The sequence below is a fragment of the Lepisma saccharinum genome, chromosome 10 (assembly GCF_977018435.1).
Source record: "Lepisma saccharinum chromosome 10, izLepSacc3.1, whole genome shotgun sequence".
Classification (NCBI taxonomy): Eukaryota; Metazoa; Arthropoda; class Insecta; order Zygentoma; family Lepismatidae; genus Lepisma; species Lepisma saccharinum.
The window spans coordinates 27,902,454-27,928,202 of NC_139238.1; the positions used below are offsets into that span (position 1 = coordinate 27,902,454).

The following is a 25,749-nucleotide window of genomic DNA, read 5'->3' on the forward strand; positions in this document are numbered from 1 at the left end:
AATCTCTTCCTCCTCAGCATTTAGCAGATCCCAGTGGCGAATCACACCTCTACTACTGTTAAGTTGACGGTGAGGTTCAACATTAACAGGGAAGTCGCCCAAAGATCTTAACTTTAAAAGGTTGTTGGTCTGGCGATCTGTGCTGGTCTGGATAAGTAGACTCCCGTTTCTCAGTTTCTTTATTTCTGGTACGTCTGAACCAGCGGCGTAGTCTAGCTGTTTCTTGATCAGGAACGGTGACAAGTCCTTTAATGTAGCAGCTCCATGTTTCTTTGTTGTTGCAGATTCATCGTTACTCTCGGTCTTCTGCACAATACTAATCACAAGATAACGTGGCACGTTACTTGTCTTTTCCAATAATTGAAGCGGGCTCGAAGGCCGCGCTCGTTTTGGGGGTTTCCCCCCGTTTGAGTTGTTTTTTGTACCCATATACAAAAAGATTTATTGTGGAGGGTCCATAAATTGTCGCCTCGACATGCCCTCTATGCCGAGGAAGGCCTACCCCCAAAAATGGAGGCTACTCGAGGACCAAACCGAAATCCCCGAGGCCACGTTCGCGACTGCACCTACCCCTGCAGCCAACACTGTCCCATCGGCACGTGCAACTCACACCTTGGGATAGGGGTTTTTTATCGAGGTTGTCTCCTCTAGCAGGACCCTTAGTTATAGGGAGGTCAAAGATATGGAGATGAATGACGTGATGGAATGGTGAAAACGTGAGATATGGATGTGAAGAATGAGTGAAATGATGAGATGAAAATGACCTCCCTACATAAGTTTCTTAGAGGGAGGTCAAATATATGGAGATGAATGACGTGATGGAATGGTGAAAAACGTGAGATATGGATATGAAGAATGGGTGAAATGATGAGATGAAATTGGCCTCCCTACTAAGCCCCCTCGCCCCGTCAAGGCAGTCCTACATGGAGGGGGCCCTGTAGATTCATGTCCTTGTTTAACACATGATTTTGCTGTGTCACACATGTCAGTGTATATTGATTTATAATACTATTTTTGAGTGTAGAACTTGTGATGTTTGGCAGCATCAGGATTTTCAAGTCTCTTAGGGACGTGACGTTGCCGGGGCAATTCTAACTCATCAACGAGGCTGGGTTTGCTCTCTGTGCATTTCTGCCAGAACTTCTCAAAACACATTCGCTTTTCTTGAAAGATGTCAGTCAAGAATTTTAATTTTGATTCCACTTCTGTAGCACCAATGCGTGGAGACTGAATATTACAGTTTACCTCTTCTATTGGACCCATCACATGGCAGTAGAGGGAGAGAAAGAAAAATGTCTTGAAGTGAAGCATTGTCTCCAGGTATCCAGCACATTTTAATGCTGCGTCAGTAGAATCTTCTTCAGAAAATTTCTCAACAAAATTTAGAAGGTTTTCATAGTTCCTTAAGATCGGTTGCATACTGGAGGCTCTCAACGTCCACCGACGTGGGCAAATCGGTCGCAGTCCAGTATGGCCAGCCTTCTCATTCACATCAATAATATTCCTAAATATTTGCATTCTTTTAGCGGATTCCCAAACAGTCTTTAACAAGTCGTTGGCTAAATTCATTATGTCTCTGATTAATATATGTATAATAGTAAATAATAATTATATACTTAGTATATAGTAATGAGTCATGTGTTTTGCTGTCTCCGGTCATAGCCCCCCAAAAGTTGATGGTTTAGCGGTCTCAGCCCCCAAAGTTGATGGTCTAGAACATTTCAAATGTGTATTTAAAGTTAAGTTCATGTGGCACAATTCAGAGTAAATTTTCCAAGAGAAGAATAATAATACATTAGATCCTCTTAAGCAAAATTATTTTGGGGGGGCTCTGCCCCCACATCATTAACATTGGGGGGGGGGGGCTCGAGCCCCCCTAAGCCCCATGGAGTCGGCGCCTATGCTCGTACCCGAACAACAGGACGTTCGCGTGCAACTTGGCTCGCACTTGAAGATGATGTTACACGAAGAACAGGAGTTTCCTTCAAAGGTAATCACTGCAGATGAAACTTGGCTACATCATTTTCATCCGGTGAGCAAGACAGCAAAGCCTTCGCTGGAAGCATTTTCTATCATCAGAAGCAGTTGTGAAGGCTACAGGGGCGATTCTGAAGTACCTATAAAAAAACGGGTTCTGCCATGTCTGAAAACTGGCAAAAGCACTGGGCCAATGCATTGCATCCAATGGGGGATACTTTTGAGGATCGGTAAAGGCATGTTGTCAAAAAAAAAAAAGTTTAATGGTCATTCTTTATTGAAGAGCCCTCGTAGATACCACAAAGCCAGCTTGTTTCCTCTGCTTTGAGCTCAAGTTTTTTTACAAAAATAAAGTGATCGGGTCCTTTGAGGGTCATAGAGTACGTTCGGTGTGGGATATCCCTACCTTCTGGGCATGCAGTCCTTATGGGAAAAAATGAAAACACAAGGGGCATGGCCGAAAAATGTTGCCCCAATCCCAAACTTAGTGTAGGGTGTTTTCAGGTCTATTGGCACCCATCTAGAAGGTGAGTAGCTAAATTCCCACCTTTTGAGGATATTGAACCTTGATAGTGCTGAGGCTCTTGCCACAGCGTGACATGTATATGGAAAGACAGTTAAAGTTATCATTAAAATTACCGTTTTCCTGAGATGTTTTATCTTTTCAGTGAAGGGCCAGCCACTATTCCCAACTGGTTATGTGGTTAGGACCTCATTGCACTGTGTTCCCTTACCATCACTTGAAATGTTTACTAATGGACATTGTTCTTTTAATTTTTTAGCACTAGTGGAATATTTACATTCATTAAATTTCTAAAAATTAATTTCATTATCTTTCTTTTCAGCAAAATATGTCACCCCATGTTCCTTGAGAGATCCACAGCTGAATGAATGTATAAGGAAATCTGCCCAAGCTGGGATCAGGAGTATTGCAGGAGGTGAGTTTCATTGTCCATTTGCGTCATCGAGATTGTTGTGCATGTGAGTACAATTAATCTTCCCATGAAATTTCCTACATTGTATTCTTTGTACATTTTATTTAGAAACCAAATTAACCAACGCGAATGACTGAATTTTTAAGTCAAGGGCAGCATCGCAACAGCAGTATCCACTGTCAGACAATTTCTGTTCTATTCGTGGTTAGACCGTGTTGCACCATGCGTACTTTGAGTCATAGCTGTCCGCCGGCTGGTCTTTTCCAGAGAGCTTGTTCCGCAGTTGACTACCAGAAGCCAACTGACATTTAGGCAGTCTAGAACACCTTATATACAGTTTGAGCCGAAGCATCAGCGCCTCTAGTAAGGCTTCAAATGCACTACTTGTACGTTGGTCGCGAGAGTCGCTATCTATGCGCAGCACAAATGAATTCCGTGCTCGGATACCATGATAAAAATTAAGGTGCTAAGATATGAATAAACATATCTATACTACAAGATGGTGCAAAAGTCATCACCTGATTTTCTTAGCCTATAGCTTGCGTTTTAAATTAAACAAAGTAGGTTTTTTTGTGTTAAACTTTTATTGATACATGTAAGTTTTATGACCTCGATTTTTAAAGATAACATTCAATAAATGACCACCATTCGAATTGATGCAAATTTGGGTTCTCTTTATTGCATTGGTGGTGTTGGAAAGAATCTGCGGGGAAATATTTTCAGTTTCATGCTGAATATTGTCCTTTAGTTGCTGCAACGTATCTGGCTTATTCACATAAACCAATGACTTCAAATATCTCCAAAGGAAAAAGTCTGGAGCGGACAAATCGGGGGACTTGGCTGGCCATGGCAAATCACCAAAATGGGATATTACTCTGCCCGGAAAAGTGTCACGCAAAAGAGCTAATGTTTCGCGGGCTGAATGTGCGGTATACTTATTCATTTTCGCACACAATACATTTCGTGAGTATCTTCTATTTAACTGACAAAACACTACTGATATAAACAACAAGATGTCAAAATAAAGGTCAGTTCAAATAGGATGATGACTTTTGCACCACCTGTTAGATTAGCATACAACATAAACACTCAACAATAAAAGATATATATAAGATAAACTAAAGCAAGAGATACTTTATGAACTGTGTGCATGGCATCAGATCGACCACCAGTTGCAATAGAGATCTTACCAGAAAAAGTAGTTTATGGCACCGTGGGAGGAGGACCGGAAGAAGAAGAACAGAAAGGTAACAAAAGTAAATACACATATAGGTCGCATGATATATTTGTGAATCTGGTAAATTTGGACATTTTTTTTTATCTTAGCCTTCCCTCCACATCTTGTCACACAACACAATGGTGTCTATACTAATAAAAAAAATTCCAGCAGACTCGTGAAGGTGGTTACTCTGCAATCTCGATGAGTTCTTGCAAGATCTTTGCATTTCCTTTAATCCATGTTAGTTTAAATATTCTTTATTACTATCCACTTCAAAATATTCCTCCTTCACCACCTATTTTTTTCAAAATAAATGACAGGTAATAAAGTTATCTATTACGTTATCGTTCCAGGTGACCCAGAGTATAACGTACCGGCCATCGATCCTTTGCGAGTGGGGGAGCTGGGGATAGAACAAGGTATCGGAGCGGTCTCAATAAAATTGAAGTTCAAGGATTTCGATATAATCGGGCTACTGGAGTCTCGGGTAAATAAGGTTAGGTAGGTAAATCTTAGGAGGTAAAGAATCAGTTCCATTTTACCTCACTGGAATTTTCTCATTGGTTTTCTTACCCACCCCTGGAATGGAACCTTTAACGAAGGCCACGCGCACATTTCTTCTCTGTTTCACATATCCTTCTCTCCATCTACTCTATGTTGGTCCTTCACATATTTTGAAAATAATTATTTGTTTCTTATGGTTACAATAAGTTCTCTCGAATTGAATGCTTTGATATTTCATTATTTTCTTGCTGTAAATTATCCCTAATTGAAATTTATAAATTTATTTTTATTGCTGTAAATTCTCACAAATTATATGTCTAATTTTTTCAGCCTCTTTTAAGCAAGGGCGTAACTTGAGGCAAAACTTTGGAAAGGGGGGAGCAGGTACGAACTTGAGGCTTAAATTTGGGGGGCGGAGTCGAAAAGTTTTTGATCCCATAAAAATAGTGTCCAGGATTATCTGCTAAATAATTGTTACATTTGCGAAATCATAAATATTATTATTATTTATTACTTAGCTCCTCAGGTCTTAGGATGTTAACAAAAGTGTCCTTAACTTGTAAATTTTAACAAACGTTAAAATTTCGGAAGGGCAACTGCCCCTTACACACGCCAAATTACGCCTATGCTAATAAGTGTAAATTATCTTGAAGTACTTTAATTTTTAATGTTCTTATTGCTGTGCATTCAGTGAAAGTGAACGGCTTGATTTACTTTCTCTTAGTTATACATTTTCTCAAACTCAATGTACCTATTTCTTACTTTCTTATCCAGATATGAATTCTGTTATTGAATGTCTAGTTTCCTTACTGTCTTATTGTTGGAAATTTCCTAATAAAATGCTTCGAGTTCTTATTTTCTAAATGTATGCTTTGATTTCTTATTTGTTTCTTCTTCAAATTCCCTCGAACTGAACGTCGTAATTTCATGTCCTTCTTGCTGTAAATTATCACCATTTATATGCGTGAATTTCTAATTTTGCTTTGCCAGTAAATTGTCTTATTAAACATTTTGATTTTCTAGAAGTAAATATTTTGGATTTCTTACTTCCTTTTTGCAGTAAATTCTCTAAAGGTCAAGACTTCTATTACTTATTATTGTTATTACTGTAAAGACTCTAATAGATCCTTGATCCTTTAATTTCTTGCTGCTTGAAATTCTCAATAAATTCTATCTTTAACTTCCAGGACAGATTTGAAGGCGAGATGGATTGAACTGGATTTGACGCTACCTACATTCAAAATCCTAGGTCCTTACAAAATCAACGGGAAGGTGCTTCTGCTTCCCATACTTGGAGAAGGTCAGAGCAACGTAACATGCAGTAAGTACAAGCAGCTGACGTGATTGGCTGAACTTCAAACATCTAGAAATGTTTAATGACACTTGTATGTAACGCCTTATATTTAATGCTAACATCAACTTTCAAGCATAAAATTCAAGCGTCCCAGTAAACTTAAAACACATTCGTTACATAAATTAAATAAATCAATAAATCTCACCATTCAATTACAGAGTTAACAACAATAATAAGGTAAGAAATTGATTACGTTTACTTCTAGAGAATGAACGTCTTAAATAAGGCAATTTATAATTTTAAAAAAATTGAAATTAATCGTTAATTTTATACTACAGTGAGCATTATCAGGACGTACGATTAGAAAAAGAAATAGCTTCTTGCCATTTTACAAGTTTAATAACACATTTTACCTTTAAACAATCACTGCAAAATAACACAACGATATTCACAAATACAATCACATTTCAATTAAGCTGCGGGTTTTCCTTTATAACAGTGTTTTTCACAAAGTTAACATCATCTCACGCAACTCAACTTACTTTTCGTCTTTTCACGCCCTGTTGTCCTGGCAATGGAATCAATAAAAGATTGGACAGTTCTGCAAATGTTTATAAGCCGAAAATGAATTTCGCTTCCGTTATCACTTGAATCACATATAAATCCAGAAACTATAAATTTTGATAACATTAACAGAAAACAAATAAAACATATTCATGTTGAAAATAAGCAAGGCGTATCAAAATTCAAGCACAATTCGTAAGAATTTACATCAACAAGAAAATTATATTTTGTACTCAAATATAATGGTTATTATTAAAATGTTTGTCATGTATGAATGTTGCATTAATAACACAGGCCTGCGAAATTGAAGTTGTTGAAAAATACAAGAGACGTGTTCGCTGAGTTTTATGTTATTGGGTGTGCTGATTTCGAAAATGACCTCCATTTTTTTCCATCACGTCAGGATTTTTTGTAAAATCGATATCAATATTTTTGCTAAAATCCTATGTGAAAAGGAATTTTCGCAAACAATTTTGCATACACTATCTGGAAACAGTGGTTTTGATCCATTTAAATCTATGTAAAATCGATGCTTGGTGATGCAAATTGATTTATTGCAAATTGATTACAACCACTGTTGCCAGATCGCACGAGCCGCCTCTGGTCGAGAGAAAAACACAAACTTCCCTTGCGTTTACACTTTTTACATCCCATTATGGTGAAGTTTCTAGAAAAAAAGCACCAACGTATTCTGTTCATTTGTGTTTATTAAGGTAACGTACATAAAATAGACGATTGACCACGAGGAGCAATGTATGTGTACATGAACGTTTGACACAAATTGTAAACTGAACAAACAACAAAACCAAAAACAAACAAAGTTTATATTTACGTACGTACCCTTTTGCCTTTGAAACTTCTTTTTGACGTTCTTCTTTTATATGCAATCTCAGGCCTCTCTCGTGTTAACATCCAACAGTAGTCGGCGAGCATGTTCTTGTCCCATCGTCCTTGATATTTGCGCTCCATATCTTTAATATCTTGGTGGAACCTTTCACCCTGTTCTTCGCTGACTGCTCCTAAATTTTTGGGGAAATAGTCCACATGTGAGTGAAGGAAATGTAGTTTGACACTCATGGAGCAACCCAACGCTTGAAATTTGTCCAGCATATTCATAACAATTGCTTTATAGTCAAGATCCTTGTAATTCCCAAGAAATTTACTGACCACATCTTTGAAGGTAACCCAAGCTTCTCTCTCCTTTGTTGTCATGCTAGTCTCAAAGTCTTTATCCTTCATGAGCTTGCGGATATCTGGACCAACAAAGATTCCCTCTGTCAACTTGGCTGCGGATAAACCTGGAAACTTTTTGCACAGGTATTTGAAACAATCGCCATCTTTTGGAATAGCCTTGACAAAATTGCTTCATTACACCTAATTTGATATGCAACGGGGGTAACAATACTTTTTTTGGGTCAACTATAAGCTGTTCCGAATCACATTCTTGGTGCCTGGTTCAAGATTTTGTCTTTTAGCCCATTCTTTCTTGACCCAATGTTGAGTCTTTGCACGGCTGTTCCACTCACAAATGAAGCATGGGAACTTTGTATATCCACCTTGTTGACCAAGAAGCATGGAGATAACTTTCAAATCACCGCAAATGGTCCAACTGTGGTCGGCATATTTTATGTTGTTGAGGACGAGAGCCAGGTTTTCATAGCGTTCTTGTAAATGTACCGAGTGTGCAACTGGTACAGATGCATACTGGCTTCCGTGATGAAGAAGGACAGCTTTCAGGCTCCTTGTCGATGAATCTATAAACAGTCTCCATTGATCTTTATCGTAGGTGATATTAAATTTGCTCATCAATCCGGGAATATCAGAACAATAGACCAGGTTCTCCGCTTCCTCAAAGTACTGAACAAAGTCCTTTTCTCTATTCCTGTACCAATAAAAAGTGGTTCCTTTGGGCAATAAATGTTTTTCTTTCAATCTGGAGCCCAACAATTCAGCTGCCTCTTTCGAAAGACCCAGATCTCTAGTCAGATCATTAAGTTCAACCTGAGAGAAGGGCTGAGGTGAATCGCCTCCAGAGGGCTTATATTCGGTATCGGAGCCTTGGCCGTCTGGATGTTCCGAGTCTGAAGACTCTGAAGAGATGACTGGTAATTCAGTTGGAGGCAAAGGCACTGGCACATCAGGTCCATGAGGAACGGGGCGTATGGCCGATAGAATGTTCTCAGGATAAGAGATTAGCTTATGATTTTTTCGGTTATACCCACGGACATGGCAGGCACAAAAGTAACAGTCATCACAGTGGTTCCTCGGCTCCCTCCATGTCATAGGAATTCCAAAGCGTAAAGCAGTCTTCTTTCCGTTGAGCCATAAGCGTAGATCATTGAGACACTGCACACACACTTTATGAGGAGCCCACGATTTGCCCTGGTCTCCGAGTTTCATGCCAAAATACGGAAGATAAAGTTTTCTTACATAGTTTGTAATGCTCCTCATGCGATGTTTAAGAGCACTATATTCGCCGCATATGTAACAAAAGTCATCTGGCACATTTTCACAACGTCTCGAACTCGAAGCCATGGTTCACGAAACGCACAGAGGAAAACACCAGTTACAATTGTTTTTGTGATGCAGTTTCCACTTGTCACTGTATCAGCGCACGCACGACACTACACATGAAAGACAAATTGAGACGAACCTACAAATTTCCACGTCTTTTATCTTACTATGAACATGGTAAGTACATGATCTGCTGGGTTAAAGAGCGATAAACTGAGTCCCTCATGAGGACATCTGTTTTATATCGTTTCTGCTGCCTCCAGACAAGTCGCGAGAATTCAGTCTTACGAATAACACGTTCAGGATCAATCCAGATAAAGCTCGACACAACTGGAAGGTGACTGCCGATTACACTGGCTTAGCGAGCGTTCCTGCACAGTAGGCGAACCAAGATAAGGATTTGCGCGACGCTATTGGTCGAGAGCGATTGCGACAGGGAGGGAGGGAAGTCGATGGGGAGTCACCGAGGGGTAACGTTTCACCACGGTAGAATGATGGTCAGGCAGGGAGGAAAGATATTCCATGCCTAAACAACATATTAATGGTAAATGTTCATACAAATCCAAGTACAATTAAATTTTTCAAGAAAACGTGACGTGATAGACATTTTTCTTTATTTTTTTTTTAACTCAGCACCACAAAATACATAAAGTTCACCTATCACTTCCCTTGTATTTTTTTCATCGCAGGCCTGTGTAATCCATCATAAAATTATATGTATGAGTGATCACTTCTTATTCTTACAGTTAACACAAACGTGACAATGACGAACACATATGACCTTATAACAAAGAAGGATGGCTTGGAGTACATTAAAGTTAAAAAAAATATTTTTCAAGTTTGACACCGAAAGAATGTATATCGACCTTGAAAATCTTTTCAACGGTGACAAAACGCTTGGTAAGTGTAAATCGTATGTAGAAGTCTGCCCTTGTATGTTATCAAAAAAAATTGGATTAGTCAAGTATAGTCCATTTACAACATTTAACAAAGTGCTTTGTAACAGTATAATATTTAGTTTTATGAGTGAATAGTCCCCTCTTATTCGTTCAGAATGTTGCTTTCCCCTGAAGAACGTTTCAAATGTTATATGACATTGAAAATACGTAAATAATATTGATAAAAAAAATCGAATCTTTACCGTTCTCCATAAAGTACCTTTATTTTTCAAATTACCAATGGAAAAAAGGCGATCTCGTAGATAAAATGTCATCCTACATTTGGAACTTACGGCAAGGTCGTAAAGAATTATCGTCGTTAGTATAGAGGAGAAGGTCTAAATATGGGCGTAGGTTTAAATATGGGTTTTGGGTTATCAGCGCTTCCGGGTGCTGCAGGCTGGCAGAGGCTATGGGAACTGGTTATCTGTCAAGGACAAAGGTTGCGACACTAATTCGCAAGAGAGAGTAGTGGTTAGTTTCGTCTTTGGACGCTGTTATAGAATTGCGACCTCCGAAAACTTTTTGAAGGTATGTTTTAACTCAGCGTTTTCTGAATTCTCATCTGCTTTGTATAGGCTATGATATTAGCGGTATATAAAACAAATGTGGGCTTTTATAATGCCATGATTTGTTTGTGAAATATGTACCACAGAGAGCGAAAATAAATTGAAGAAGAAAAATAGCGTGATGATCTAAATATGAGTTATGACATGAGGTCTAATGTTGGGATCACATTTCCAACAAATATTTGGATGTTTTTTTAGTTTCGATTTTTCCAATTTCGCGTGATTTTCAAAACAACAGATTATTCATAAATATTAATTTTATAATGTTTTAACGATGACTGTTTTTTTAAAATTTTGGTTGCTTTTGTGATATTGTCACTAGTAGCCCATAAGTAAACCACAATTTTAAAATACATCATTTTACCATTTTATGGAAATTCCTTTTTTTTAAAAAAAATGGAGACCTTCTATACTTTAGCATGCTATTACATTTAAGTATATATTTTATACATATGCATTTTAAAGACAGGTACTTGATATATTAATTTTTTCCCTCCGAAAATGACAACATAAAAAGACCTTTTCCTCTATAATTGCTATTAATTTGCTGTGGAATGAGAACTTACTTTCCAAGTTATGTATGCAAGATAATTTTGTAAACGTTTACGTACAGATGGTTGAGGAAAGAGCTTGTAAGATCAGAATTTCGTATTAAATAAGCTTTCCAACTTTAGAAACTCAATTCCCGTGTCTAATTTGATAAATGTTTAATTTTCTAGAAATGTGGTAAATATTTGGATGCACAAGTTCCCGTGGTTTGGTTGTAGGTTACAGTTTTTTAAAAAAATCTTTTCCGCATCAAAATCTTAACATGCAGCAAAGAGAGAAAGTGTACAAATGATAATGCAACAATCGTCTAGCCTAACCTATTCGCAATACCTAAATGCTAGGAATAGCAATCTTAAATCACCTAACAGTAATTCAAGCCTATGAAAAGGGATTTTCGATCACACGGAACATTAAACTCGTTGAGAATATTATTGCAACTTGCAAGCAACTTACTTTAATTAAGAAGCCCAAAGCAAAAAGCAAGAGGATGCAATAAACCTCATGCTCTATCAGGAGATTATTGTTAAAAGAATATCGTATTCTAAAGTCCTTATAATTATATTCCTTTTTGGTAAGCATACTAGATAATGGTAAAAAAAAACAAGAGACAAGTTAGCCAAGTTATTTTCAGGATAAGGCGTAAGATATATATATATATATCAGCGTGTTTCATTCACCCCTAATAACGACAATTTAGTTCTAACTATACCTGGACATGTACTGAAATCATGTCATGCAAATATTTGCTGACATATAAGTTGATAATTATATTTTCCCCTTGTTCTTGCGATATTTAGAACAGGTTGAGAGGTTGAGATAATATCTCGCTCTCCTACTTTTCCACAGAGCATAAATGTAAATCAATCAAATGTGTTACATGAAATCACAATGACTGACTATCAAAATGTAATAATCGTTATTCTTTACATAGTATATTTTCACTTTAGTAACTTGTCTACAACTTGTCTACATTCCCGAATACCTTAAATGCTGGTGACACAAGTACACGTTTTTATATAATTAGTTTGTTAACTACGTTGCAATAACCAAAAAGATCTTCCTGTTTTTGACAGAAATAATCGACAAAGCGAAAATATAACATCCATTACCGAGTACAAAGGTACAAAATTATCCACAATGTATTTGTGAAATATGCTAATAAAATTGAACAAAGTCGTAAAATTCTATTGATGTATATTGTGTTTCTGTCACGTCATGTATATCAATCACATAATTCTTGTAAACTGGAACATAGCGTGAAGAAGTAAGTGAATATCCTTTACTGTGACTGGAAAGAAAATGTGTTAAAGACGTGACTCTTACACTTTAAACTGCACAATTTCAGACAACGTATGAGCAATAAAACAGACACATAAATAACAATCAACATTTTTTCGTGTTAAATAAAGTAATATAATAGATGAGTCATTCCATGCGAAATCAACACAGCCTTTGACCTGACCATCTCCGATTTTCATGAAATTTCGGGAATTGAAACTATGCATGGAACTTAGTAAGTATAAAAATTTTTAGTTTCGTGCGTCTTGTAATTGTTAAATTATTCAAGGTCAAAGTTAGCATAAATTGCCCTTTTTGAGCCCGCTTAGCTATACTAAATCTGCTGTAACTCCGCCCCTATTTTGCCTAGGAAGCTCAAATAAAGCTTATTGTACAGGCAATTGAACAAGCTTTCCAGTTATATATAACAAGCCTACCTTTGGATAAAAATATAATTTTGTCACGTGACCTTGACTTTTGACCTTGAATATCTCAAAACATGTCATCACCAAAAATCGTGACAAAAATATATTTGGTCCCTCATACCATACTCTAAAACATACCAAAAAATCATTCTGGGACTGCAATGGGATCAGAAGATACAAAATAATATGTGTAACTATGTGACTGATAAAAGCCCCATTCCATGAACTATGAACAGTCAAATGTCCCTTAACACTCCCTACAAAATGTGAAGGAGTTATCCTGGGTATAATTGGTCATGAAAGAAATAGGTTAGGCACAGGGCGATGAAAGAAATAGGTTAGGCACAGGGAGATGAAATAAATAGGTTAGGCAAAGGGAGATTTCTAGGCGTGTGTGTCAAGCGCAGGTCCGGCATATTATTGACCGCCATTATGAATTCAACGCAAACATTTCAAAGGAAAGGGGGTGATGTGATATATCAAATGAGGCTAGAATTTCACGAGAAATGAAGTGACGAAGGATTTTCCAACGTATCTTACGCCTGCAAAAAGTCATACATATATCTTTCACTTACGATATATGCACATTATAATGTTGTCAATGTTCCTGTGAGCACACTCGTTGAGTCTCTCACACTCGCATAGAACATTTGGCAATGTAGCATGTGCAACAACATCGCAAGCAGCAACTATGCCTTCTCTCAGATGGTCAATATCAGGGACTTTTAGTGCATGCACCATTCTCTTCAAATGTTTCTGAAGGTAAAAGTCCTCTTAAGATGTTAGATCTGGGGAATGTGCAGGCCTTTTAATAGATCCCCGTGTGCCCATCAATCTACCTAGAAAATTACCATGAAGAAATTGCGAAAATATCTACATAGTGTGGTCACACTCTGTCGTGTTTCAAAACTCTCGAAAAGTGCCATATCCCGTAAGCAAGGGTGAAAAAACCTGTTCACTTAAAAATCCAAGAAGCCCTCACCATTTAAGGTTCCGTTGTTGAATATGGACCAACCATTTCCGTTCGCCATACATTATACCACATAATTAGCTTACCAGCAACAACCATTCGACTGAGCAAATCACAGGTTTTGCATATTATTTTTATTAACTTCACCGTGAACATAAAAATTTGCCTCGTCACTGAATAATTTTTCATTCCAAAGGAAGTATCACGTAATTGTTTGAGATACTTTTCCCAATATTCTTCACTATTCAACTATTTGGTGAATGTAGCTGATTAAAATCATGTGCAATGGTGCGTATACTTCTTTCTCTCCCAAGATGTCAGCGTGATCTCGATGAGTTCCTAACACGTTAGGAGCATTCCAATGCTTTGTTTTTAACACCTCGAAAAGGAGAAAATGGTTACAAGCATGCAGTAATAAATTTTTGATGGTTAAATATATGTTGGAAAATCCTTCGTCACTTCATTTCTAGCCTGATTTGATATATCACATAACCCCCTTTCCTTTGAAATTTTTGCGTTGAATTCAATATGGCGGTCAACAATATGCCGGACCTGCGCTTGACTCACACGGCTAGGGATCTCCCTGTGCCTAACCTATTTCTTTCATGACCAATTATACCCAGGATAACTCCTTCACATTTTGTAGGGAGTGTTAAGGGACATTTGACTGTTCATAGTTCATGGAATGGGGCTTTTATCAGTCACATAGTTACACATATTATTTTGTATCTTCTGATCCCATTGCAGTCCCAGAATGATTTTTTGGTATGTTTTAGAGTATGGTATGAGGGACCAAATATATTTTTGTCACGATTTTTGGTGATGACATGTTTTGAGATATTCAAGGTCAAAAGTCAAGGTCACGTGACAAAATTATATTTTTGTCCAAAGGTAGGCTTGTTATATATAACTGGAAAGCTTGTTCAATTGCCTGTACAATAAGCTTTATTTGAGCTTCCTAGGCAAAATAGGGGCGGAGTTACAGCAGATTTAGTATAGCTAAGCGGGCTCAAAAAGGGCAATTTATGCTAACTTTGACCTTGAATAATTTAACAATTACAAGACGCACGAAACTAAAAATTTTTATACTTACTAAGTTCCATGCATAGTTTCAATACCCCAAATTTCATGAAAATCGGAGATGGTCAGGTTAAAAATTCCACATATCTGTGTTGATTTGGCATGGAATGACTCAGTTACAAAGTCGGCATTCATGTAATTATTAATATTACCATTCAGCTATATTCACAAATTCCTAAATGTCGTACACATAGCACTGATTGAACATAGACTTATTTTTCTAACATCTAATTAAATGTTGTACTACATACAAACCCATAATTTACTTGTAAATGATCAGGAGCTTACTATGTTTAGTTTGCGATGACAATTATTGTTCTTGCTCTGAAATGAATAGATTTACAGGAACTTTTTATCGTACAAATCTCTCATTCAAATACATGTATTTCGCCAAAACAAACGACTAATCTTTTGACGTCATCAGGTTGCGGCCCGTATACGGAGTACAGTGGGATCCACGAGTATTACCGTGCAAATTGTCCATGATTATTTTCATTAATTTTCCCCTTACATCCTGTGTGTCTTTAAGCGATGGATTTTTATGAATGCTGGTGAAGAAGTTGTCAACAGCTTGTTTTGAGTTTTCTTTTAATTCTTGAAGCTCTTATTGGGTCAAATAAAGTGCACGAATATGGTGATGGACAATTTGCACGGTAATACTTATGGATCCCACTGTACACACGAAGTATATATATTTTTATATATATATATAAATGTATATTTGGTTGTAGCTCTGCTGCTATGCACCAGTTACAGTTGCTTTACATTTTATAATTTTACAATTTCATAATGTTATACATAATATAATATTTTCTCTCACAATATACACTGTAAAAAAAATACACTTCTTGTACACTTTTGGTACACTTTCTTGCATATAATATGCACAAGATGTGTACTGAAGGTGTTGCAAAAGTGTACTTAAAGTGTTCTAGATGTGTGCAACCCGAAATGACGAAATTTTGTACACTTGTTGCACACTTTGGGGACACATTCAAAGTTGTGTGCACTTCTTCAACGCTTTCTGTACACTTTTGTTTAAAGTAAGTCTGTACACTTCTTGGACACTTTTGTAGCACATGATTTCATTTTGTGTTGTTGGTCATATCGATTGTTATTTTATACTTTTTTGACAAATGAATATCTTATGAACATAAATCAATTTCATTATATAAAGAAGTAACACACTTGAAAGCAAGCAACATTAAACAATAACAAAATATAACTATTTTTTTCCTGGAACATCTGGAAATCGCATTGCATCATGAAACTATCAATACTTTTTGTTTAATGTACCAATTTGATAATTGGATAAATCTCATTAAAATTGAAGAAGGAGCAAGTTGAATGTTCCGAGGAAATTAATAGATTTTCTTAAATCGAACTATTCATCTTTAAAGCACACCAAAACAGATCTTTAACTTCGGGGGGCTGGTTGTTGCTGGAAACTTGTCATCATCATTATTATGTAACGCCACTTACTTCGCCTTACACAGAAAAAACTGGTTTGTTTGGAATTACCAAAAAAGTTTGGTTGAGCTGTTTGGTTATGCTTTTTGTTTCCGATAACCAAATGTTGCTTGTAATTACTAAATAATTTTGTTTAAGAATACCAAAAAATTTGGTCAGACGAAATTTGGTACTCGTAAACAAAATCATATGACAAAATGATATATATGTAAGTAAAGAGAAACAAAACGTTTGGTTAAATTTACTGTATGTGCGTGAGCGTGCTTCTGAATTTGAAATAACGATTGTCCAGTTTCGTCGAGTGTAGTATGAAAATACTTTGTCGAAAATTGAAACTCATGTATATAGATAATTACTCGAAGCGAGTCTTTATGTTGTTGTGTAACCTAATATTCTGAAAAAAACTCAGAATATACTTACTTTATACTGAGTTTCCTACACCGGCCGCTAGATGGTACTGTCAAAATGTGTACAAGAAACATAAGTTTTTGTACAACAAATAATGATACGTTTGATTGCAATCATAGTGAAAAATTGTGCTTTAACACTCTTCAAAAAATATGTGAACATCTAAGATACAAATTAAAGAAGAAAATGTACTGCAGTGAATAAAAGTGAATCTCCCATGAGCAATCTTTTTGATTCTGGACTATATAAGTAGAAGGTACGTGCGTTGCAGAACACAACCCCCGATGTAGTTTTTGTATCACCTTCCTTAGCTGACAAAATTAACATAGAAGTCCTAGCACCGATAGGAAGTGATCATGCACCAATTAAAATAACTCTACCAGTGCACCACTATACTCAACACAAACAGGTTCCTCCAAAGCGGATCTATGATTATAACAGAGCAAATTGGGAAGGTTATCGAGAAGATCTCTCCACTGTCTTTCAAAATTTCACCCCTCCAACGAACTCTAACGAGCTAGATAAGGCTGTAGAAAACATCACGACAGAAGTCAAACAAGCAGCAAGTACACATATACCACAGATAACTGTGAACAGTTTTAAACCTAAACTACCACCTAAATACCTTCATCTAGTGACTGCATCACGTCGTGCCTATCGGGAATACGTACAAACAAGGAATCCTGAATGTCTGCGAGTTCACCGTCAATGGATAAGAACTGTCCATAACTACATAAAGGCACACAAACAACGTCAGTGGATCGACACTTGCAATCACCTTGATGCTGAAAGCCATCCTAGCAAATTCTGGAAACGATTTCATATGCTTACAGGAAAACATACAAGTACTACGTATCCTCTTCTCTCACAACAACAAGCTCTTACAAATGATTACGAAAAGGCAAATGAATTTGCACAAATTCTCCAAGACACATTTACTCCTCCGCTTCCACTTGCTCCTAATAGCAGATTAGAATCTCAAATAACAAGGAAGGTACATCCTGAAAATAGACAACTGCAACCCAGCCCTCATCATGCTACCAACGCAAATCACCCTCTTACTACTTTAATTACCACAGATGATATAACAAACGCAGTCCGAAACAAAAGAAACACTGCCCCAGGGTTTGATTCCATAACATATGTTTTGATAAAGAAAGCTCCACTAGCAATGTTGTCATTTCTCGCCTTGATATACAACTTAATCCTTCGCACTGGATATTACCCTGTCGAATGGAAAGTGTCGAAAGTACTCATGTTTCCGAAACCTGATAAAGATCGTACAGATCCAAAATGCTATAGACCTATACAACTAACATCAATACTCAGCAAAATCCTTGAAAAAATTTTAGTCCGCCGATTACACTCTCACTTATCGTCAAATAATTTTCTCCCGATCCACCAAGCCGGATTTAGGCCACACTTTAGCGTCTTGGATAACCTACTAAGACTCTCAAATCGAATCTACAACCAGTACAATACATCTAAACCCTCTTGTTTAATACTATTCGATCTTGAAAAGGCATTCGATAAAGTGTGGCACACCGGCCTCATATATAAACTGCATAAGTTTCGCCTTCCTCTCTGTTACATTCGTTTAATTTTCAACTTTCTTACCAACCGAATGGCATATGTAACAATAAATAACAACATGTCTCACCCTATCTTCTTGAACGCCGGAGTACCGCAAGGATCGGTTTTATCTCCACTGCTCTACTTACTTTATGTCGCAGATATGCCAACATTCTCTCAGGTGTCAACATACCAATACGCTGATGATACAGCTCTACTGGCTTGTGGTTCTACAATTCAAGCAATAAATCGCATTATGCAACCAGCTATTAATGTATTTCAACGATGGTGCGACACTTGGAGACTCACCATCAATAGCGCAAAAACTCAAGCCATAATATTTCTTCCTACAGGATGTCGCTCACGGATACAAAGAAATCCAAGTCTGTTAGATCTTAAGATCCGTGGCACACGCATAATACCTACCAACAGCGTCAAATACCTTGGTGTCATATTTGACACAAAACTAACATGGACACCACACCTGCAGAACATCAAAAAGAAAGCCAAAAACAGACTACAGCTGATGAAGAGACTTGTCGGCACGAATTGGGGACTTCGAGCAAACATCCTCCTAAATACCTATCTGGCCTTTCTTCGGCCCGTACTTACGTATGGACACACAGCATGGCTCCCAGCAGAGGACTCGTTCTATGAACGACTACAAATCATAGAGAGACATGCATGTCGACTGGCATACAGAATCAAACTACCAAGCCCAACTCGACTCTTATATACACGAATAAGTTTTCCACATTTAACACTTCACCTAGAGGCATTGCGAAAAGAATATATAAATAACAGGATGAACAAAGAACACCCACCGTTGGTTCACACAATCCGTGAAGATGCAATACACGACTGCTACCCGTACAGATTGTATACTCCATTACAACATCTTTTAACTCTGTATACTCTGACCATCGGGCCCAGACATCCTGATTATGAACTATACACCATTCATCATCCACCACAATTACGACCACATTTATACCCTTCATATTGCAACTAATAATCAAACTACAAGAAAGGGTATTTATTTACTAACATAAGAATGAAAGTAGGGTGTTATATAATATAGCAATGAAAATCCAAGGTCATTTCAAGACCAGGTTAGTGTTCATTTCATAATCCCAAAAATAGAAAAAGTGCACTTAGCCTATCTATTATTATTATTATATATTTAAAAGTATCAGCACGTACCGAAGAGAGGGACATAACCCTCTAAACGGATGAACGGGAAAAAAAAAAAAAAAAAAAAAAAAAAAAAAAAAAAAAAAGCGTTGCAGAAAAACAAACACGTATGATACGTGTATCACACAAAATTTAAGGTTCACAGTTGAAAGTTGTTGCTTTTTCCTCCTTCAATTGTCAAGTTAAATGTGAGTCAACTGTATTTTTATTCTAGAAACTAAGTATGAGTACTGAATTGCGATATATCTCATGTGTGCAAGAAGTGTTTTCAATGTGTTCTGAAAGTGTCGCTCAAGTATTTTCACAAGTGTTCCAAATGTGTAAAGTGTACCAGAAGTGATCAAAAGTAGTTTCTGCAGCACACTTCTTACACACTTTTGGGACACCTTTATATTGGAAGCACTTCTTGCACACTTCCTGTACACTTCTTTTGCTGCACTTTTTGTACACTTCCTGTACACTTTTTAGCACTTCCTGTACACTATTGAAGCACTTCCTGTACACTTCTTGTGCACATTTAATGTGTACAAGAAGTGATCAAAAGTAGTTTCGAGGAAGTGTGCAGAAAGTGTATTTTTTTTACAGTGTAGTTTTTAAGTACATATATTATTTTCTTCGTTGGGTTCCTCAAAAGCTTTGACAAGGCGTATGGGACATCATATCCTGCTTCTTTTAGGTCTCTAAAGAATGATCAGGTGTTCCTTCAGTTGCACCACACTGACAGATTGGGGACTGAACAATCTTCCTAGTGTACAGGTCTTTAGGTGCTAGGGTGTAATTTAGCCGACATCTAAGAACACCTGTTAAAGAGTTTCTTGAGAGGTTAATGTCTTGATACCAAGGTTCTTAAGTGGTTGAATTGAATAATATTTTTCCCATTAGTCTTCCCTGTAATTGTCCATTGTTTCTGCCAACTTTCAACAATTCTATTTTAGCATACGCATCTCGGAGGTCCCAGTTCCACTCAGGAATGATACCGCTAGAGGCGCTGGTGTCGGTTTCGCTGCATGGTATTTGTCTGCTCATAATGGAAGTAAATGGAGTTTTCGCTGCAACGTCTGATTCTTTTTACATGAAGCATTTCTATGAATGTGATAATTGATATGATATTTAGTCGCGAAGATATTAACTAACATTCTATACAGTCGACCACGTCCTGTTATCGTTATACTTTCATTAATAATACGGGATGCGTACAACATTTTTGTGTATGAATTAGGTTCATTATTATTATTATCATCATTATTTCTTTTAAAGATATACATACTGAAACATTTGCGTTTTTGATATGTACTGTCTCGTTTCTTCCGCTTGAAACTAATCACGGTGATGATAATTGCATGAAACGACAAGAGGGAACTCACAAAACTTCCTTAGTGCCATCGACATGAGTGTAAGAAAACTCTCATACCAATGGGACAAGCGACACGGGATATTCACACTGATGTGACTAGTGACACAGACACTTCCAGAGTGTGAAATAGCATCATTGCACATGAGGGTCCAAACAGCAAACGACACGTTAAGCACATGTTCATATATCGTACTTGCGTGCTACTTGTTACTTCGGTCCGAAAGCTCCTTAAAGGAAGGGTTATCAGACCGAATCGACGCGCTACAGGGGGAGTTCCCAACTAAATGACAAGCGACATGGTGCCTTCAGTCTATTAGCAAGTGTTTGCTGCTAATAACAGATCTAGGCGACACGATAAACCGCACGTTAAAACAACAGATCTAGGCGACCCGATAAGCCACACGTGTCGCTTAAACTTGGCCATTTCCTTAATAGCTTGCGACGTGTTGCCGTGGTTTGTTGTTCGCGCATGCGCGATGCAATGAGTGTCTTGCTTCAGGGAGATTGCGCACCAGAGCGACAGGCACGCGACACTTATCGTTTGTGGATTTCACCAACTGAACGATGGCCTTTGCTGCCCGTCATGCTGCTACAATGTGAAATGTTGCTCTTGATTGGCTCGTTTCCAAGCGACATGTGTCGCGTGTCGCTTCGGTATGTAAGTTGCCTTGGACAGAAGGACACGTGTTGCTTTGGTGTGAAATCCCCATATCGTTTGTCGCGTGTCGCTTTGGTCTAAAATCTCCTTGAGGAAACGGTGCAGTCAAAGCTTGTGTTCCTACGGTTCGAAAGGCTGCATTGCTTACGGACTGCTCGCTTCCAAGCGACACTTGTGGTTTGTCGCCTCGGTATGAAATATCTATCAGGATACTATTTATATTCTAATAACATAGAAAAATATACTCTAGTACACAATCCAACACCTAACGTCCGGAATCACATTCCGATGTTTCTTCTTGTGTTACGCATGCTATTTATTTATTAATTTTATTTTACTTTTCTTTCCAAATTAATGCCTTTCGTGACTGCAAATCACTCCACAAACATAACTGTTTCCATCAATTCACGTACCGCCTTTCAAGACAAACAAATCTACACAATATACGTATTCCAAAAACTAACTAAGCCGCATTACTTTCATAAGAAAATTAGTTGCGATACTGATTGCACTGCCATCTATGTCGCCATCTGTCTCGGAAACCATTTTTTTGGGTAGTTTTCCACATCACGAGTTCAAGGCGCTGTACCATGGGTAAGCTTGTATTACGTTAACCATTTACACCGTGTTTCAAAATGATTTGAACGATAAAAAACATATTCCATGAGCAATACAACATAATCACGGATCGAATATCCCATGAAATACATTCGAACACATCCTTAAGTTTTTTTGCGGGAAAGGTTCCAGTAGTTCTAAATTCTGCCGCCAGGTGCTGACCAGTTGTAAAATGGCTGCCAATGGTGTTGAGAAAGCATTTTGCGAGAGCAGGTTCGGTCGTGATTTTGCAACGTGAGTTTCATAAATTCACCAGCAAAGAACTCTATCGCATTTGTGCTGCGGTGCAAACTAGATTAGAACATACTGACATGGTGAAACGTGTCTGGATGGGGCTAGATTACCGTATTAACGTGTGCAGAATAACGAAAGGGTGCTCACATTGAGCATTTGTGAGATAACTTCGCGATAACGATTGACACTTAAACTTCAACAGTTGCATTACATATGTGCGAAATTGTACAATACTTTGACAATTTATGAATAAAATTCAACGAGTTGAAATCGTTCAAATAATTTTGAAACAACTTTATCTTAACAGGCGCAAGGCTGCCCGACGTGTACATTTTGCAATATCGCACGGTAACAGCGCACTAGACTGTCCGGCTCACCGTAATCACTTTCAAGGAGCATCAATAACAAACCCATTTTACCTCTAACATAGGCACCAAGGCACTAGCTAGCTCGGCAGTCTAATTTCCGTGCAGCATTGCAAGAGATTTGTCCTGCAATGCAAACCCATTGGAGCTAAACAGCCTCTCCCTTCCAAGTCACAGTTCCAACACCCAATCTCGCCCACGGCACTACTTTCGAAGGTTTTAACAAGTATAAACGGTCACATTCTCTTCCTACAACTTTCGAGATACCATAAAAATACAAAGAGGATACATGGTGGATTTACAGAGAATTTAAGAACCTAAATAATACATAATACATTTACTGGCAGTTTTATTTTACTTCGCTTCTCTGTCACATTTGGCTAATCGCGAAGACGAGGATGAAAGGCGATAAGATGATATCCATGAAGATAAAATTATAAAAACATATTAACAGAACACAAGTTCGATAGAGGATTATACTGACTAAGTCCAGACGCCAGTGCCTCGTTAGCCTGCACAATTCAGTCCAGAACGTGGAAGAGAAAGTGATATTTCGCTGTCTTCACAAAAGTCACCTTCCACCCCAGATAAATTGATGTAAACTATAATAGTTGAAATTTGATTCGGCCTCAACATACACACATTCATACAAAATATTGTAAAAGAACATCTAATTAATTATCATATCAATACAGCATTATAATAGGAAAAAAAAACTTGTTGACCTGACACGTGGACAGGGTAATATCGTTCAGATTTCACCATATGGGAGTCTACAAGAGCATTTTCCTTAGTAGGTTAGTATATTAATAAGTTTGAAGTTATGCAGTATTGCTGTTTCAACATACAAATAACACTTATTTGTCCTCTTTTTCAGGAAAGCATATGAATGGGTTCATAAACGAGAACTGGAATGTAATCCTCGACGACCTACGACCAGCGATTGAAGAAATGTTCAGCCAACTGGCAGAATACATATTCTCCCAAATTATTAAGAATGTCCCTTACGACCAAGTATTCCTAGACAAATGATGATCACTCTAGCAAGAACGTACTTTTAAGACAAGGCTGTGGGATCAGAAAACAGATCAGAGTAAACTAGAGGACACTCCAGAAATGTCTTGAATTCATCTCACATTAATTTATACCATCAGGTTTATTCAACTTCAATTAACACGTAGCTGATAGTTACTGATCAGGTTTTAACAAAATACTGCATCCTTGGACTGCAGATCAACATTTTACTCTGTTTTTCGATTTGGGTACTTGATTCAGTATGCTATCTTCTTCACTGCGTTTCATGCACTTCACTTGAAGTTGTTGGCTCAAGTTTGTTCACGACAATAGTAGCCTTTTTCGCTTGGAATCTTCACTGAAATGTTTTATTTTTGGTTTGAGGTCAAGGCTACGCAGACTGTATGTTTCATTTTCCTTTGTCTCCTTTTCCATTTTGCTCCATTGATATCCATGGGATTCATTCCAAGTAAGTTATGCTATTTTCGACTTTTCTGTTCCTTCCTTTTGTGTGGGTTTGTTGTTTTCCTCTATCTTCTTCTCCAGAGTTTGTCCGGACTCTTTTATGTTAACTCTTCCGCATGCATTCGCTTCATATCTGGTTATTTTAGAGTTTTCCGGTGTGTACCATAGGCCGAATCACAGTATTTGCTCAATATGTCCTCCATCAACTTCGGTAGCCAGAACGGGAAACGCAATCTGGAGGCAAATTCACAACAGAACTCGTTCTTTTGAATTTATCCAGCAATATTTCCAAGGTGGTGTGGGACAAGAATAATTTTCGCTGGGAATGTCATACATTGAACCCTCTGGCAACGTCTTTGTGCGAGTAATCTTAACTCTGCAAGGTATGGTTATGATACCGTGGTTCTTGGGTCTAGTGTTAAACATTCAGTACACTTGGCTGAATGTAGCTTTATTTGTTATGGTTCGTGGATACATATAGATTTTCATTGCACTCAGGTATTCGAGCAGATTAAACAGTGTGTTGTAGTGTTCTATGTACTATTGAGATGATTTGACTTGTAGAGGTAATAAAAAGCTTTGAAAATGTATTTCCGAAAAAGTATTATTGTAAATTATATGCTTACGAAGAACCAAAGCCTACACCCGTAAACTACTATGTGTATGGAAATATTCACTGTTAGCTATACAAGTTCATATTCATGTTACCGAAACTTGTGTTATTCAAAATATCTCCAACGATATATTTTCTAAGGTTCTCCTCCTATCTGTTATTGCATGTATGTTACTTGAATTAATAAAACGTGATGATTTTAATGTGTGTATGTTTCCCACTGCATGTTACAAGAAACTGGTGACAAATTACGTCGCATTATTACCAAGTCTTCTACGTAAACTTCATACACACTGAAAACATCATTGGTGTTAACACCACACAGCAATGGTCTCAGGAAGTTCATACCACATTTTGGCCAGTGTGTAGCCTCAGTGGTATTAAATAGTGGTGATACAAACATTTGTCTGTTTTATTTCAACCTCACTGGGGTATAAGAGGTAAAACGTTGAGTAACGTGTGGTGTGAACTTTCTGTAAACACTGTCTATGTCGTATATACACTTCTTTTTTTGTAGGACACTTTCTAGCGTTCTCTACCCTTAGGTATATCTGGAAGCGAATGCCAATGGGAAAAATACTTCAAATTTTCACCACTGAGTGGAAATGTGGCACTAAATAATGACAACAATAATATACCAATTCGTAGCATGCCCTGTTCGATTAAGAAATATTGACCCTGGCAGACCTTGTCAGCTTTTGCTCAGAAATGTGTAGGATAAGCTTTCTACAGGAAATGGTAAGAACACTGGCCTTTAGCAAGAGGTGACGAGAGGCCAAGCGATGGTTTATATACGTGCGCATGAGAGCGACACGAGGTCTTTGAATCTGGAATCATCTGAGAAGCAGGAGCTACTGGTCTTATTTCTAAACCGAACAGGGTAAGCTAGTCTACATCCATTCTGCCATTTGCATTGCTCAATTCAGTCTAGAAACGAATCATGAGTCTATTTTTATGAATAGTTAGAT

At 37.6% G+C, this 25,749-nt stretch overlaps 2 protein-coding genes across 2 annotated transcripts in view; both read left to right on the forward strand.

The window, feature by feature from the left end:
* LOC145994038 (circadian clock-controlled protein daywake-like) overlaps positions 1-25,749 on the forward strand; it is a 155,932-nt gene that overhangs the window by 41,116 nt on the left and 89,067 nt on the right. Inside the window, exons 2-4 of the mRNA XM_083130121.1 lie at positions 2,823-2,915; positions 4,485-4,632; positions 5,823-5,956. Coding sequence (XP_082986247.1) covers positions 2,823-2,915; positions 4,485-4,632; positions 5,823-5,956 — 375 coding nt within the window. The remainder of the gene's footprint in view (positions 1-2,822; positions 2,916-4,484; positions 4,633-5,822; positions 5,957-25,749) is intronic.
* Positions 5,824-25,091, forward strand: LOC145993837 (protein takeout-like). Its single transcript, XM_083129673.1, has 3 exons — positions 5,824-5,956; positions 9,754-9,907; positions 23,567-25,091. Exons 2-3 carry the CDS (start codon positions 9,805-9,807, stop codon positions 23,719-23,721), a joined length of 258 nt encoding a protein of 85 aa, XP_082985799.1. The 5' UTR covers positions 5,824-5,956; positions 9,754-9,804; the 3' UTR covers positions 23,722-25,091.